We start from the raw sequence: 13,158 nt of genomic DNA on the forward strand, positions 1-13,158 counted from the left end.
GGATCCAAAGGAATCGGTTGGGTCTTGTGTTAATACAATGTTATTTTTCTCTCTGGTATTTCAGTAATGTCTATGAATATGTGCATAATGCATCATGTTCCAGCCAGTTTGTCAGTATGTGTATTACTTGTGTGGGTTTTTTGCTCCTTAAATAGTTAATGCTCCTTACATAGTATAAGCTGGTTTGTGACCAATGATCATTGAGAGTGATCAATGACTCGTCAATAAATGACTCATCGGTTTGACTGATTCGCAGATTCATCATGAGTCTTTACTTATATTTCATCTAAAACAGGCACATTTGTTAATTCAATGTGTTTGAGTTTCATTTACTTACAGATATTTTTTACTAATATTTTAATATAATTAACCCAGGTTTAATTATAGTAGCTAAACGTGTATTAACTTTTTTTTTAATCACTTGTTATTTTGGCAGATTAATTGCCGTTTGTATAACCTGTGTTTTACTAAAAATACAGTGGTTACTGGTTAAATCAACAATGGTTATATTAGTGAAATCAAGATTAATTTGTGGTGACCATGGTATAACTGCAATACCCTTTTTTTATTTCAGTAAAACCATGGCTAATGTTTATAAGGGACTGGTTTATAGTGCAAAATGATTTACAGTTTATTGTACTGTGAAGTCTCACACATTCACAGAAAAACATTTATTTAAGCATCATAAATAATGTGATTATAAGCTACTGCATTTCATTTGAAACTTGCTTCATGACATTAAAGAAGTATGTTTGATGTGGAATGAATGTGTGGGGCGTTACAAAAAGAAAATTCTGTCATCAATTACTTATTATCTACTTGATCCAAACCTTTAAAAAAATGAAGATATACTGGAGACTGTGGGAAAAACAACCATTGAGTTCCCTAATATTTTTAGTTGGCTGTTTTGTTTTTTCAACATTCTTCAGAATATCTTCTTTTGTGTTCAACAGAGGAAATAATAAATAAAACACTTTAAAACCATTAATAAGTGTGAGCAAATGATGAGGAAATGTTCTTTTGGGTAAACTATCCCTTTAAAGGGTGTGTTTTGAATAATTAAAGATTACCAAAAAAAGAAATTTTTTAATTTAAAAAAGAAATAAATAAAATTCTGTCATAATTAGCTCACCCTCATCATCTCATGACAATTCTTCAGCTGAATATTAAAGATGATATTTTTGAATGAAGATAATTTTTGTCCACTATTTTTAATGTGTTCATGTGTATGTTTGTTGTTGTGTCAGTGTCATGACCCCACGTGAGCAGCTCAGGAAGATCACAGCACTGGGCGAGCAGGGTGCCCTTGATGAGAAGCACTGGTACAGACTGGTCAATGGCATGTCTGCTGGAGGTGAGAGCTCATCACAGATGAAGCACAGTCCATTAAATACTTTAAACACATCTGAAGGAATGAAGAAACAGAGCTGCTTCTAATACCGATACTGATTACTGATCATTTGTTCTCTTGTGTGTGAAGCAGAGTTGCGGCAGAGGCAGGAGCTCATGATGAGGAACCAGATGGCCATGGCTCCACAGATCCTGGCTCAGGGGCAACAGAGACTGCAGGGTGTGCCCGCACAGTTCGATCCCCGCTTCATGGAAAGGTATGTTACAATTAAATGAACTGAGACATTAAAATAGAATCTGTAATACCACAATGTTTTGTAAATGAATTCAGAGCCATTTTTTTAGTTGTTGCATTAAAAAATAAAAAAGTATTGTTTGTTTTTAAAATTAATAATCATATTATGAATATCATGTTACAATATTTTTGAATGTCCTTTTAAAATTGTTAAGTCTATTGATTAACAATAACTTTATTTAGGTACCCTGTAAACTAAATTACATTGTCAATTCAGCATTATATATACAATCAGGTCTGAAATTATTTACACCCCTGGAAAAATTCTGACTTAAAGTTACTTAAAGTTAACTTTTAGTAAAGTAACTATTTTGACCCAAAGAGGTTTGTTTTCACAATGATGCCTCTTGTACATCGTCTTATTATATTTTGGGAGAAGCATGTGTCATTACCGGTCAAAAATTGCTGATTTGAATAAAGGTAACATTAAATCAGAATTTGCCCGGGATAAATTTGAAATATAACTAGAAATAAAGAAATACTTTAAAGAAATAAAGTAAGAAAATCATAAAATACAATCAGGAAGAATCATTTAAATTAATGTTTTAATATTAATGTTTGATTCCATTCAAAAACACAGATTCCAAAAGCACTGTTAACTGGAGTTGCAACACCAGCTCAATGTGAAAACGTACCACCGTATACATTTCTGGAGAGCGCGAATTATGTAGTCAGAGCTACGTCTTTAAAACGAATGCTATGGGGAGCAAATGGCTTCTGTATCAGCTGACTGCTTACCTATGCCACTGGTGGATTTACGAGAGAACAGCAGGTGTGAATAGCTATGTTTCCATCCAAAAATGCTAATTAACTTTATGCGTAAAACTGGATTATCGCATTAAAAGATGTGTGAATAAAGCAGCATTTCCATCCAATGAGTCAAAGTGAACAAAATCGTCATTTCCTGATTATCTGGCACCAAATATCAAAGATAAAAACTGAACTTTCTGTGGTAGGAGAAGCTGCGTAAATCTTTTCTTCATTTAATAAATGACCTGCGCCTAAGAAGGAAATCCTGACATGCAGTGAACGCGCGGTGGAGTTTGACGTTGTCACACTCTGAGCACAGACGCTCTTGATTCTGGAGGTAATTAATAATATAATAACACTAGTACTGAAACGGTAAGGCGTTTTAGAATGACCAAAACAACATTTCAGATGTTTTACAATGTGCTCTGCCTGCTGGTTTATCCATTCACACATTTTTATCATCACATGATCTCTTATATCAAAATCACATGACCTGTTTTTAAAGCGAAAACCTGGAATTTGTTTGATAAAAGTGTTTCCATCGTAGTTTATGCGCATCTTTTCTTATATCGAATAAACAGTTTATCTTACTCAGTTGTGCGCAAATGTTTTTATGCAATTTTTTTTTTTTATTTATGCGCATTTTTCAATTTGGCGTTTCCATCAACCGTTTTTAATATTCATATTCAAAATGCACAAAAATAGGTGGATGGAAATGTAACTAATAGCACTCGCGAGAGAAATTAAGAAATTTGAGACCTGAAAAAGCGTGCACAGCAGCCTCTGGTGGATTTGCGAAAACAAAAACTGAAAAAGTACCTCCTGTGATGTAGTTTGCGCTGTCCAGAAATGTATGCAGGGATACAAATCAATAATGAGCCTGGGTTGTGAATTGTGCAGCACGGCACTTTTTTTTGACAAATGACAAATTTTTTTTTTTTTGACAAATGATCCTAAACACTTTTTTTGGTATAGTGTGTGTGTGTGTGTGTGTGTGTGTATATATATATATAGTTATTCAGAGTATTGTTATTTACATTTACTACTGTAATTTTGCACACATTAATCTCACTGTTTATTTCTCTTGTTTATATTTATAGTTGTTTCTATTTTGCCAATCCTTGTGAGCTTCGACACACTCTTTGATTGTTTTTAAATAATGTCAGTAAAGATCTATTTTGTGGTACTTTACTCATAAATGAATGTTTTTGATTTTCAGGGAACTGGTGCCGCCCACTGACATGGTATCAGCTGATGCTAGACAGATCCACATGGGCGCCCACCTCGGCCAACAACTGCCCCCAAACTCCAATGTTATTCCAGGCAGAGGATATCCCGGTACAGGTTACAGCTGAATTACATACAGGCTCATAACAGAAAAGATTCTCCGAGGAACAACCATCTAACTTTAGATCATTTATCCATTTTTAGGTTACAACTTCCTTCCAACTGAAAGCATGGAGACAGTTGCCAGGCGACAGGAGTTAATTCACAAGCAGAACATAGCCAGGTACATTTCAATCTTTTTGTTTCCAACACAGATTTATATTTTGCTTTAAATAAATGTAATAAGTAAATTTTATTTTTAGGATGGAGATGAATGCTATCCTGCACCAAAAAGAATTGGAAAACGCCCACCAAAAGGGTCTTATTAGTATTGAGAATCCCATGATGTACCAGGGCATCCAACCCAATCCAATGGCCTTCAGGGGCCGTCAGAGACTCCCAGACGGTCACGATGTGTTCGTCCACCGCACTGCTCTCGAAGACCTGCACGCCAACAGTCTCCTCATGTCAAGTCCTTACCCACCCATCAGCACACTGCAAAGGGAGCGAGGGCGCAGGACAGGCCGGAGGACCACCAATCACAAGAGCTCAGACAGCAACATCACTCTCCCCAAGGGCCAATCAGAAGAGAAGAACATCGAGCAGAGTCCAGGAGCAGCTTCGGGAGAGGAAAAAGAAGCTGAAGGAAAAGGAAGTGACGCCACCAGCAGCAAACCACACCAAACCAAAGCCGAAACAGAGCTGTCTTCTGGTGGCAGTAGGAAAGGTTTTAAGGAAGGAGAGCCTGGGATTCGCAAGGCGTGCATTAGTGGACAGGAGGGATGCGCAGAAGTCAGCAACTGCAATGCAAGCACCAGTGATAAAGACATGTCCAACCCGTGCTCAGCTTTTCAAGACAAGTTTCTTTACCCGTCTGCCTCTGGTCCACTCACAGGAATGCCCTACATGCTCCCTGTGCCAGGAAACGGACTTCTGCCGCTTGGTGTGTTTGTTAGTTTCACTCTGTGGTCGTTTTGGTGTTTTTTTACCATTATTTCTATACTGTTCTGCCATAGAAAGGCAAAGTGCAGTATTTATGTAGACACTGAAACTGAACAAAAAGCCTGTAATGTTTTTACACTAGCTTGTATTTTGTTTTGACAGTAATTTTGACACTAAATTGAACCAGGAGACTTTGTCACAAGGCATCACAGATGTTTTAGGTTTTACTCAGTTTTGAGTAAATGTGCAGTTACAGCACTTTGCCTTTGCAGGGCAGTATAGGGTATATGCGGAGCTAGTGTTTTTTCCCATACTGATAAACTTCTGGTGAATAGTTAATGTGACTTTTTTACATTTTATGCGTTTCCTTTTACAGCATCGATGTTGTAATGTAATCAAAATACAATCAGTTAAATAGACTTTGGCATTCATTTAGTTGCTCAAGCGTAAAATGAGACAAAATGCTGTTTACTCGCACGCGCCCATCACTATCGGCAAGCTAGCGCAGAAGCTCCATTGAATAGGGTATATGCCGAAGCATGCTAATAGGACTTTTAATTTGCCAGTAACCTGGGTTAAGCGCTTCTGGTGAACTGTATGCTATTGCAAAATTGGCGTGTTTAAGGTCTGTTTTCTTTAAAAATCAGCGATCTCCAATAGCTAAGTGATATCAGATATAAATTGGGCTTCAGAATAGCCTGCCGATTCTGATGGGCGCGTGCGAGTAAACGGCATTTTGTCTTGTTTTACGCTTGAGCAACTAAATGAATGCCAAAGTCTATTTAACTGATTGTATTGTAATTACATTACAACATCGATGCTGTAAAAGGAATCGTTTAAAATAGAAAAAAACTCAAAATAACAGGTCACCGAAAGTTTATCATTACGGGAACAACACTAGTTCGGCATTTACCCTATACACTGGGGTAAAATAAATGTTCATATTTTAAAGACATGGCAGGGAAAAATGTAATTTAATGCAGTGCTTCTTGTACAATCTGAGACCCACTTTATATCAGATATTACTAGTGCCAGTGCAGATCGCTGATTTTTAAAGAAACCAAACCTTAAACGTGCCTATTTTGTAACAGCATACAGTTCATCGGAAACGCTTAACCCAGGTTACTGACAAATAAAAAGTCTTTTAGCATACTTGGAGAAAAAAAATCAGAGACCATTATTTCTAAAAATATACTGTAAGTTGTGAACATAGAAACTGAGAATATTTTATACAGTTGATTGAGATGAAATTAGTAGCCCTCCTGTGATTTTTTTTGTTTTGTATTTGTTATTACAAATATTTCCCAAAATGATGTTTAACAGAGCAATAATTTTTCACAGTAATTCCTATAATATTTTTTCTACTGGAGAAAGTCATATTTGTTTTATTTCGGCTGGAATAAAAGCAGTTTTTAATTTTTTAAGAAGCACTTTAGATCAATATTATTAGCCCCATAAGAAATATTTTTTCAATTGTCTTCAAAACAAACCACAGTTACTCAATGACTTGCCTAATCACTAACTTGCCTAATTGACCTAGGTACTCCTTTACTTTGCATATTAAGCTGGAGACTAGCATCAAAGATATATAAATAAATTTGAAATTTTTTATTAGAAATTTGTTATTAAAACTATTGTCTAGAAATTTGTAAAAAAAATAAATAAATCTCTCAGTTAAACAGAAATTGAGGAGAAAAATATACGGGGGGCTAATACTTCAGGAGGGCTAATAATACTTCAACTATATATATTTTGGATGCATTTGTGAGTTCATAACTGGCTGTGTAAAATAGACGAACAATGTAAATTTTAATACTGAGATATCAATCAGTATATCCCTGAAACTAATCAAATCGTTTCAGTGGTGTCTGCAAATATAATTCCTGGCTATATACATCAAGTATCTAGAAATTTAGAGCATAGGTCTTAAACTTTATTCCTGGAGGGCCGCAGTTCTTCATAGTTTTGCTCCAAACCTAATCCAGCAGAGCTGATCCAACTAATCAAGATGTTCAAGACTACTACAGACTATTAAGCAGGTGTGAGTTGGAGGTGGTTGAAGCTAAACTATGCAGAGCTGCTGCTCTCCACAAATTGAGTTTGAGACCACTGGTTTAAATCTTTCCTTTAACTTCCTTTACATGTTTAGTAGTGTCAATTAAATTAATTTGTACTTATTTTAAGAGATCTTACAATTATTACGATATAATATGTGCAATTTATTGATGTTTGGTTTTGTTTTGTTATCAACTAGGACCTCCTAATATGTTTCTCAATGGAGAAGAGATGTCTTCATCAGAAGATATTCGCAAGTGGACAGTTGATGACGTCTACAGCTTTATCAGTGAAATACCAAGCTGTGCTGAATATGCACAGGTAACACAAATCTAAAATGACACCATGAAATTACAACTTTATGGATTTTTTTCAGTTTTTCTCATTGTTTTTGTGTCATCCATGGCAGACTTTTAAAGATCACATGATTGATGGAGAGACGTTGCCTCTTCTTACAGAGGATCATCTTCTAGATACACTTGGGCTAAAGCTCGGACCTGCGCTCAAGATACGCTCACAGGTATTCACAACGTTTCCAAACTCATTTTTCTATGAATAAATTCTGCTTGTCAGTTACTATTTCCAAGTCTCTACACATCTGATCAGAGAAAACTCTCCCAATAGCTGTCAATGAGATTAGTGTAGTCATATCACAGATTAAAGTAAATCTTTTTCAAAATCACAGTGCACAATACTGTACATCCCAGACACCATTCATTTAACTATTCAGAAATATGAACCACTGTCTTGCCATCTGAGATTTGGCATTGGATATAAACATTACAATAATAATTTTCAATAGTATTACAGTTGTACTATTCATTCATTCCTTCATTTTCTTTTCGGTTTAGTCTCTTTATTAATCCGGGATCGCCACAGCAGAATGAACCGCCAACTTATCCAGCACATTTTTACGAAGCAGATACCCTTCCAGCCAAAACCCATCTCTGGGAAACATCCATACACACTCATTCACACTCATACACTACAGACAATTTAGCTTACCCAATTCACTAGTACCGCATGTCTTTGGACTGTGGGGAACACCGGAGAACCCGGAGGAAACCCACGCGAACGCAGGGAGAACTTGCAAACTCCACACAGAAACGCCAACTGACCCAGCTGAGGCTCGAACCAGCGACCTTCTTGCTGTGAGGCAACAGCACTACCTACTGTGCCACTGCGTCACCACAGTTGTATTATATAATAGTATATAAGTATTTGCGTGCGGCACGGTAGCTCAGTGGTTAGCACTGTCACCTGACAGCAAGAAGGTCGCTGGTTCGAGTTCCGGTTGTGCCAGGAGACATTTTTGTATGGAGTTTGCATGTTCTCCCCATGTTTGCATGGGTTTCCACAATTCAAAGGTGAATTGGATTAACTAAGTTGGCTGTAGTGTGTGTGTGTGTGAATTAATGTGTGTGGGTGTTTCCCAGTACTGGGTTGTTGCTGGAAGGGCATCCGCTGGAATAGTTGGCGGTTTATTTAGCTGTGGCAACCTCTGAAATAGAGACTGAAGGAAAATGAATGAATAATATTACTTGCAATTCACTTTAGGGATCTGATAGAGCATTTGGACCTGGATATTGATATCAGACATCTGGATGCTTGACATCAGACCCTTGTGGTGTCCTTGAATTCTGTATACACAGCTCGCCCTTTGTGACAAAAATGACTTGCATTCACTAAACCTCTAAAATAAAGCAGATCAGTTCAATTTTTAACCCTCAAATCTGTTTTTTCATGAAGAAACAAACTCATCTTCATCACAAATTCTGGGAATGCATCGATTTACCATGATTAGTGTAGAGTATAATTAGTGGACTACACTCGTTCTTGACTACACTGAAGGGTATATTTTCTCATGATAAATGTACCTGCTTAAGTGTAAAATGTTTTAAGCAAGACAGTATTGATTCAATTTAAAGCAGAGGATTCTTATTGTGTGTGTGTGTGTGTGTGTGTGTGTCTCTGTGTGTGCTTTGTTGTGTAAAGAAATTGGCCCGAAGAAAAAACATTATGTGTTCAGACTTCATGAAAGTTTAAAAATAGAAAATGACAATTTTGTTTTGTTTTTTTGGGGTCATTTTTAGGAAAAGTCACTACATTTCGAGATGAAAAATCAGTGTTTAGGTATTTTTTCTGCTGTTAAAATGGCGCCCTTGTCATTTTGACCCATAAGCCAACAGGAGGGTTAACTAAAATATAACAAGGGTCAGTTGTTAAAATTAAATGAAAGGGAACAATTCACCCAAAACTAAAAAGACTGTCATCATTTGCAAACCCTTCACTTGTCAAAAACTTGTTTGACTTTCTTTCTTCTGTTGAACATAAAAGCTAAAACCAGCCACCATTGACTTCTATAGTATTTGATTTTAGTTCTATGGAAGTCAATGGATACAGCTTTCTTCAAAACATCTTCTTTGTTATTTAACAGAAGAAAGAAACTTATAAAGGTTTGGAAACACTTGAAGCTGAGTAAATAGTGATTTTTTTTTATTTTGGGTAAACTATATCTTTAAGTAAAAATTTCAATAAAATAAACACATATATCTGTATGACTCACTGTTTTAAGGGTTCTAATCTCCAAATAGCTACAGTGCTCAGCACAAATTAGTACACCCCATTTTGAAAATGAATATTTTTATCCATTTTTTAGTGAATATGGGTAGTATATATTGTATATTACAATATATGTTGATGCATTTAAACAAAACAGATTCATTAAACAGATATATTTATTAAAATATTATTTTAATCACAGAACATCTTTAGAAATAGAAAGACAAAACATTTAAATTCATGTAAATATTGCAAAAAAATAACAAACTACAACATTTCAACAAAATTGAATATATTTTTTGTTTCTCTTGATGTTTGCTATTTTTTATTGTATTTATTTTTTTTCCCTAACATAAACATTTGGCCTACTAAATGTTGAACCATTATTGAAATTTATTTTGTTAGATCAGCTCCAGATTTGGCTTCAGTACTGACTAAACTAATGTATATGCACCAGTGGTGTGAAGTAACAATTTACAAATACTCAAATTACTGTAATCGATTAGTTTTTTCAGAAATTGTAATTTACTGAGCAGTTTTAAAAATGTGTACTTTTACTTCCCCTTGAGTACATTTTTAATACAGTATTGGTACTTTTACTCTACTACTTTCCTTCAACCTGCAGTCACTACTTTATTATTTCTTGTCTATGGGGATTAGAAAAATCAGTCTTGTGATTCCTGTTCAATCAAAAGAAGATAAATCACATCATAATGTACTACCTCAAGACATGGGCCATTTATAATTGCAGCAATCTGCTTGGAAGCATTAAAAGTGTCCAAGAAGATGTCCAAATATCAACATCTAATGATGTTACAGCTTGATGTTGTGTGGACGTTACCACTATGACGTCTATCAGACGTTGGATTTTGGTTGCCATACCTGATAAATAAATGTCAGTATCTGACGTCAATATGACACAGGTTTAATATGTTGGCTCGATGTTGGATCTTAGTTACTTTCAAACACAACCTAAAATTAACGAAATATCTACGTCATCTATATCTATTGGACATCAAAATAACATTGTCCTTAGATGTTGTCTAGACAATGAATTTTGGTCACCTGACGTCATGATGTCATGATCTAAATCTAGCCTAATATTAACGTCTTATGATGTTGTGTGCCTGCTGGACAGTAACTAAATGCACTACAGAATGTTACGTTTACACACATCCACAAATTACATGTAAATTAATCAGCTTTTTACAGCGTAATACTCACTACTCACTACTCCTGAGTACTTTTGAAAGGGCTACTTTATACTCATTCTTTGAGTAATATTTACAAAGATAATAGATACTTTTACTCTACTTGCACTACATTTTTAGGCAAGTAATGGTACTTTTACTTAAGTACCTGTTTGATTTTTCAGTACTCTTTACACCACTGATATGCACATATATAATCTTGTAAAGCTTCCTATAAAATGAGAGATTTGTGGAGGGTGTACTCATATATGCTGAGCACTGTATATGACTCATTGTTTTAGGGGTTCTAATCTCCAAATAGCCTCTTTAAAAAGCTTGAAAATGATTGAAGAATAACCTTGAACTCTCCTACTGTGTTTTCAGCTGTCCCGGCGGCTGGGTAACATGTTTTACAACATGATGAATTTGCCGCTGCCCGTCTCTGGCCTTCAGCCTCCACCAGAGAAGAGTGTGGACCGATCGTCAGACATCAGCTCTCCGCTCAACTGCAACAGTGTGGAGATGCTCAGCAGCCCCAGAGACACTGACGCTCTTAAAGCTGCAGAGCCTGTGAGTGAGGCTGACAATCCCTCGCCGAGCCAGATGAGCGAGACCACCTAAACTACTGGACATATACCTCAAGATCATTTTCTGACCCCTACTGCATTACGACATACTGGATTATATGTATACTATATATTTTTAAATATCCATCACAAATGTAACATGTTATGCAATAGGGACGTGATGTGGACTCCAAAAAGTTGATAGACTGTTAAATGCTGGATTTTTCTACATATGTATATTTTGTAATAAGTTAGTCAGCAATTATAAATCAGTTTTTGTCTTTGTCATTATAGCCTTTTATATTGTAAAAATATATTTTGGTTTTTACTTGAATTATTATCTAATGTCATGTGTGCTATGGAGGAAATAAAAATATTACTCATTGTTTTTTGTTTGGCCGCAAGCCGAGTGCCTTAGTGTCTCTCCAGTGATGATATACAGCCATATCGCACTGCCACGAGTGTGATATTGCGTTTATACAACAGTTCGACAGCATAATCGTGTATATAAAAAAGGAAATCAAACACAAGAGTCTAAAAACCTGTTTGTAAGAGGAGCTACTTTCTTCCGTCATTCATTCTGAAGGTCAGAAGAGCAGAAACCGTTGCTTCTTCACAAACGTCACTATAGAGCATGTGTTTGAATGATTCTCTTTTGTAATGTCTAAAGTGATGACAAAACAGGTGATATTGCTGACATTTTAAGATTATAAGACTTAATGGCATAAAATGCCATCAGTCTACAGACATTCCCAATATTTCTCTGTTGCAACTGGGAGATCACAATAATTATCCCCGAAAAAGCCAAAGCAGTGCCAACACTACTGGATTTGTTGTGTTTGCGATAAAGAAAAACACATGCAGGCATTTCTTCTTTGGCCAACCAAACAGTAACTCAGAGTTATACAAAGAGTGGCCAACACAAAATACATACATTCCTAATATGAGTCCCATCTCACACTCAATACACTACAATTATATGGTATAAATACAGCACTACAAAATAGAAAAGAGAGAGATTGACTTGAAAAGTTGTTTAATAATTATTAGTTCAGCTGCAGTTAAAAATTATGCTGTTTTTCCTCCTCTAAGGGCTTATTATGCGGTCTCTGTCACCATCTTGTGAATAAACAACGTCAACCATCTTTACTCTGCTCAATGACTGGCTAATGGCCGCCAGCACGCTGTCTATCCTTATAAATAAACTGCATTCTTGACTAAAAAAGCTTCAAACGTACATTATGTTGCCCAACAGCTGCAATATTTGTCACATGGCTATCAAATTCAGGAGCCAGACAGAACTGTTTTATATATATATACACACACACAGACAGTTGAAGTCAGAATTATTCGCCCCCCTTTGAATTTTTTTTCTTTTTTATTTCCCAAATTATGTTTAACTGAGCAAGGAAATTTTCACAGTATGTCTGATAATATTTTTTTCTTCTGGAGATAGTCTTATTTGTTTTATTTCGGCTAGAATAAAAGCAGTTTTAAATTTTTTTAAAACCATTTTAAGGTCAAAATTATTAGCCCCTTTAAGCTATATTTTTTTCGTTAGTCTACAGAACAAAACACTGTTATACAATAACTTGCCTAATTACCCTAACCTGCCTAGTTAACCTAATTAACCTAGTTACGCCTTTAAATGTCACTTTAAGCTGTATAGAAGTGCCTTGAAAAAAATGTATATATATATATATATATATATATATATATATATATATATATATATATATATATATATATATATATATATATATATATATATATATATATATATATATATCAGCAAATGAAAAGATGTGATTTATAATATAGGGAGGAAATAATTCAGTTCAATTCATCTTTATTTCTATAGCGCTTTTATAATGTAGATTGGGTCACAGCAGCTTAACATAGAAGTTCTAGTAAATTGAATAAAATAAAACTATTACTCATTTGTTTTTTGTTTGGTTTCATACATTTTTAAAAATATTCATACAATATTTTACACCCTAAAATTGCAACAAAAAAAAGAACATGAAAAGACATGATTAATATGTCTGAATCTACTTAGATACTTGAATTCTGTCTTTTTTCCCTCGAAAGATCAAATCTATTTTTTTTGTTTTGTTTTTAA

The 13,158-nt window shown here is 35.1% G+C and overlaps 1 protein-coding gene across 1 annotated transcript; it reads left to right on the top strand.

Annotated features, from left to right (window-relative positions):
* The first annotated feature begins 1,251 nt into the window (after window positions 1-1,251).
* Window positions 1,252-11,091, top strand: samd7 (sterile alpha motif domain containing 7). The gene is made up of 8 exons (XM_056467413.1): window positions 1,252-1,354; window positions 1,484-1,607; window positions 3,615-3,739; window positions 3,827-3,905; window positions 3,985-4,664; window positions 6,918-7,039; window positions 7,128-7,238; window positions 10,855-11,091. The coding sequence occupies exons 1-8, from the start codon at window positions 1,252-1,254 to the stop codon at window positions 11,089-11,091; spliced, it is 1,581 nt and encodes a 526-aa protein (XP_056323388.1).
* The last annotated feature ends 2,067 nt before the right edge of the window (window positions 11,092-13,158 follow it).

This window comes from Danio aesculapii, chromosome 2 (genome assembly GCF_903798145.1).
Source record: "Danio aesculapii chromosome 2, fDanAes4.1, whole genome shotgun sequence".
In the NCBI taxonomy this organism is placed as follows: domain Eukaryota; kingdom Metazoa; phylum Chordata; class Actinopteri; order Cypriniformes; family Danionidae; genus Danio; species Danio aesculapii.

Bases quoted from the DNA above. Each gene is read 5' to 3' on its own strand.
- samd7 (XM_056467413.1), top strand. From the start codon at position 1,252: ATGACCCCACGTGAGCAGCTCAGGAAGATCACAGCACTGGGCGAGCAG. The intron at 1,355-1,483 runs GTGAGAGCTCAT...TGTGTGAAGCAG, and splicing joins CAATGGCATGTCTGCTGGAG to AGTTGCGGCAGAGGCAGGAG. The intron at 3,906-3,984 runs GTACATTTCAAT...TTTTATTTTTAG, and splicing joins CACAAGCAGAACATAGCCAG to GATGGAGATGAATGCTATCC.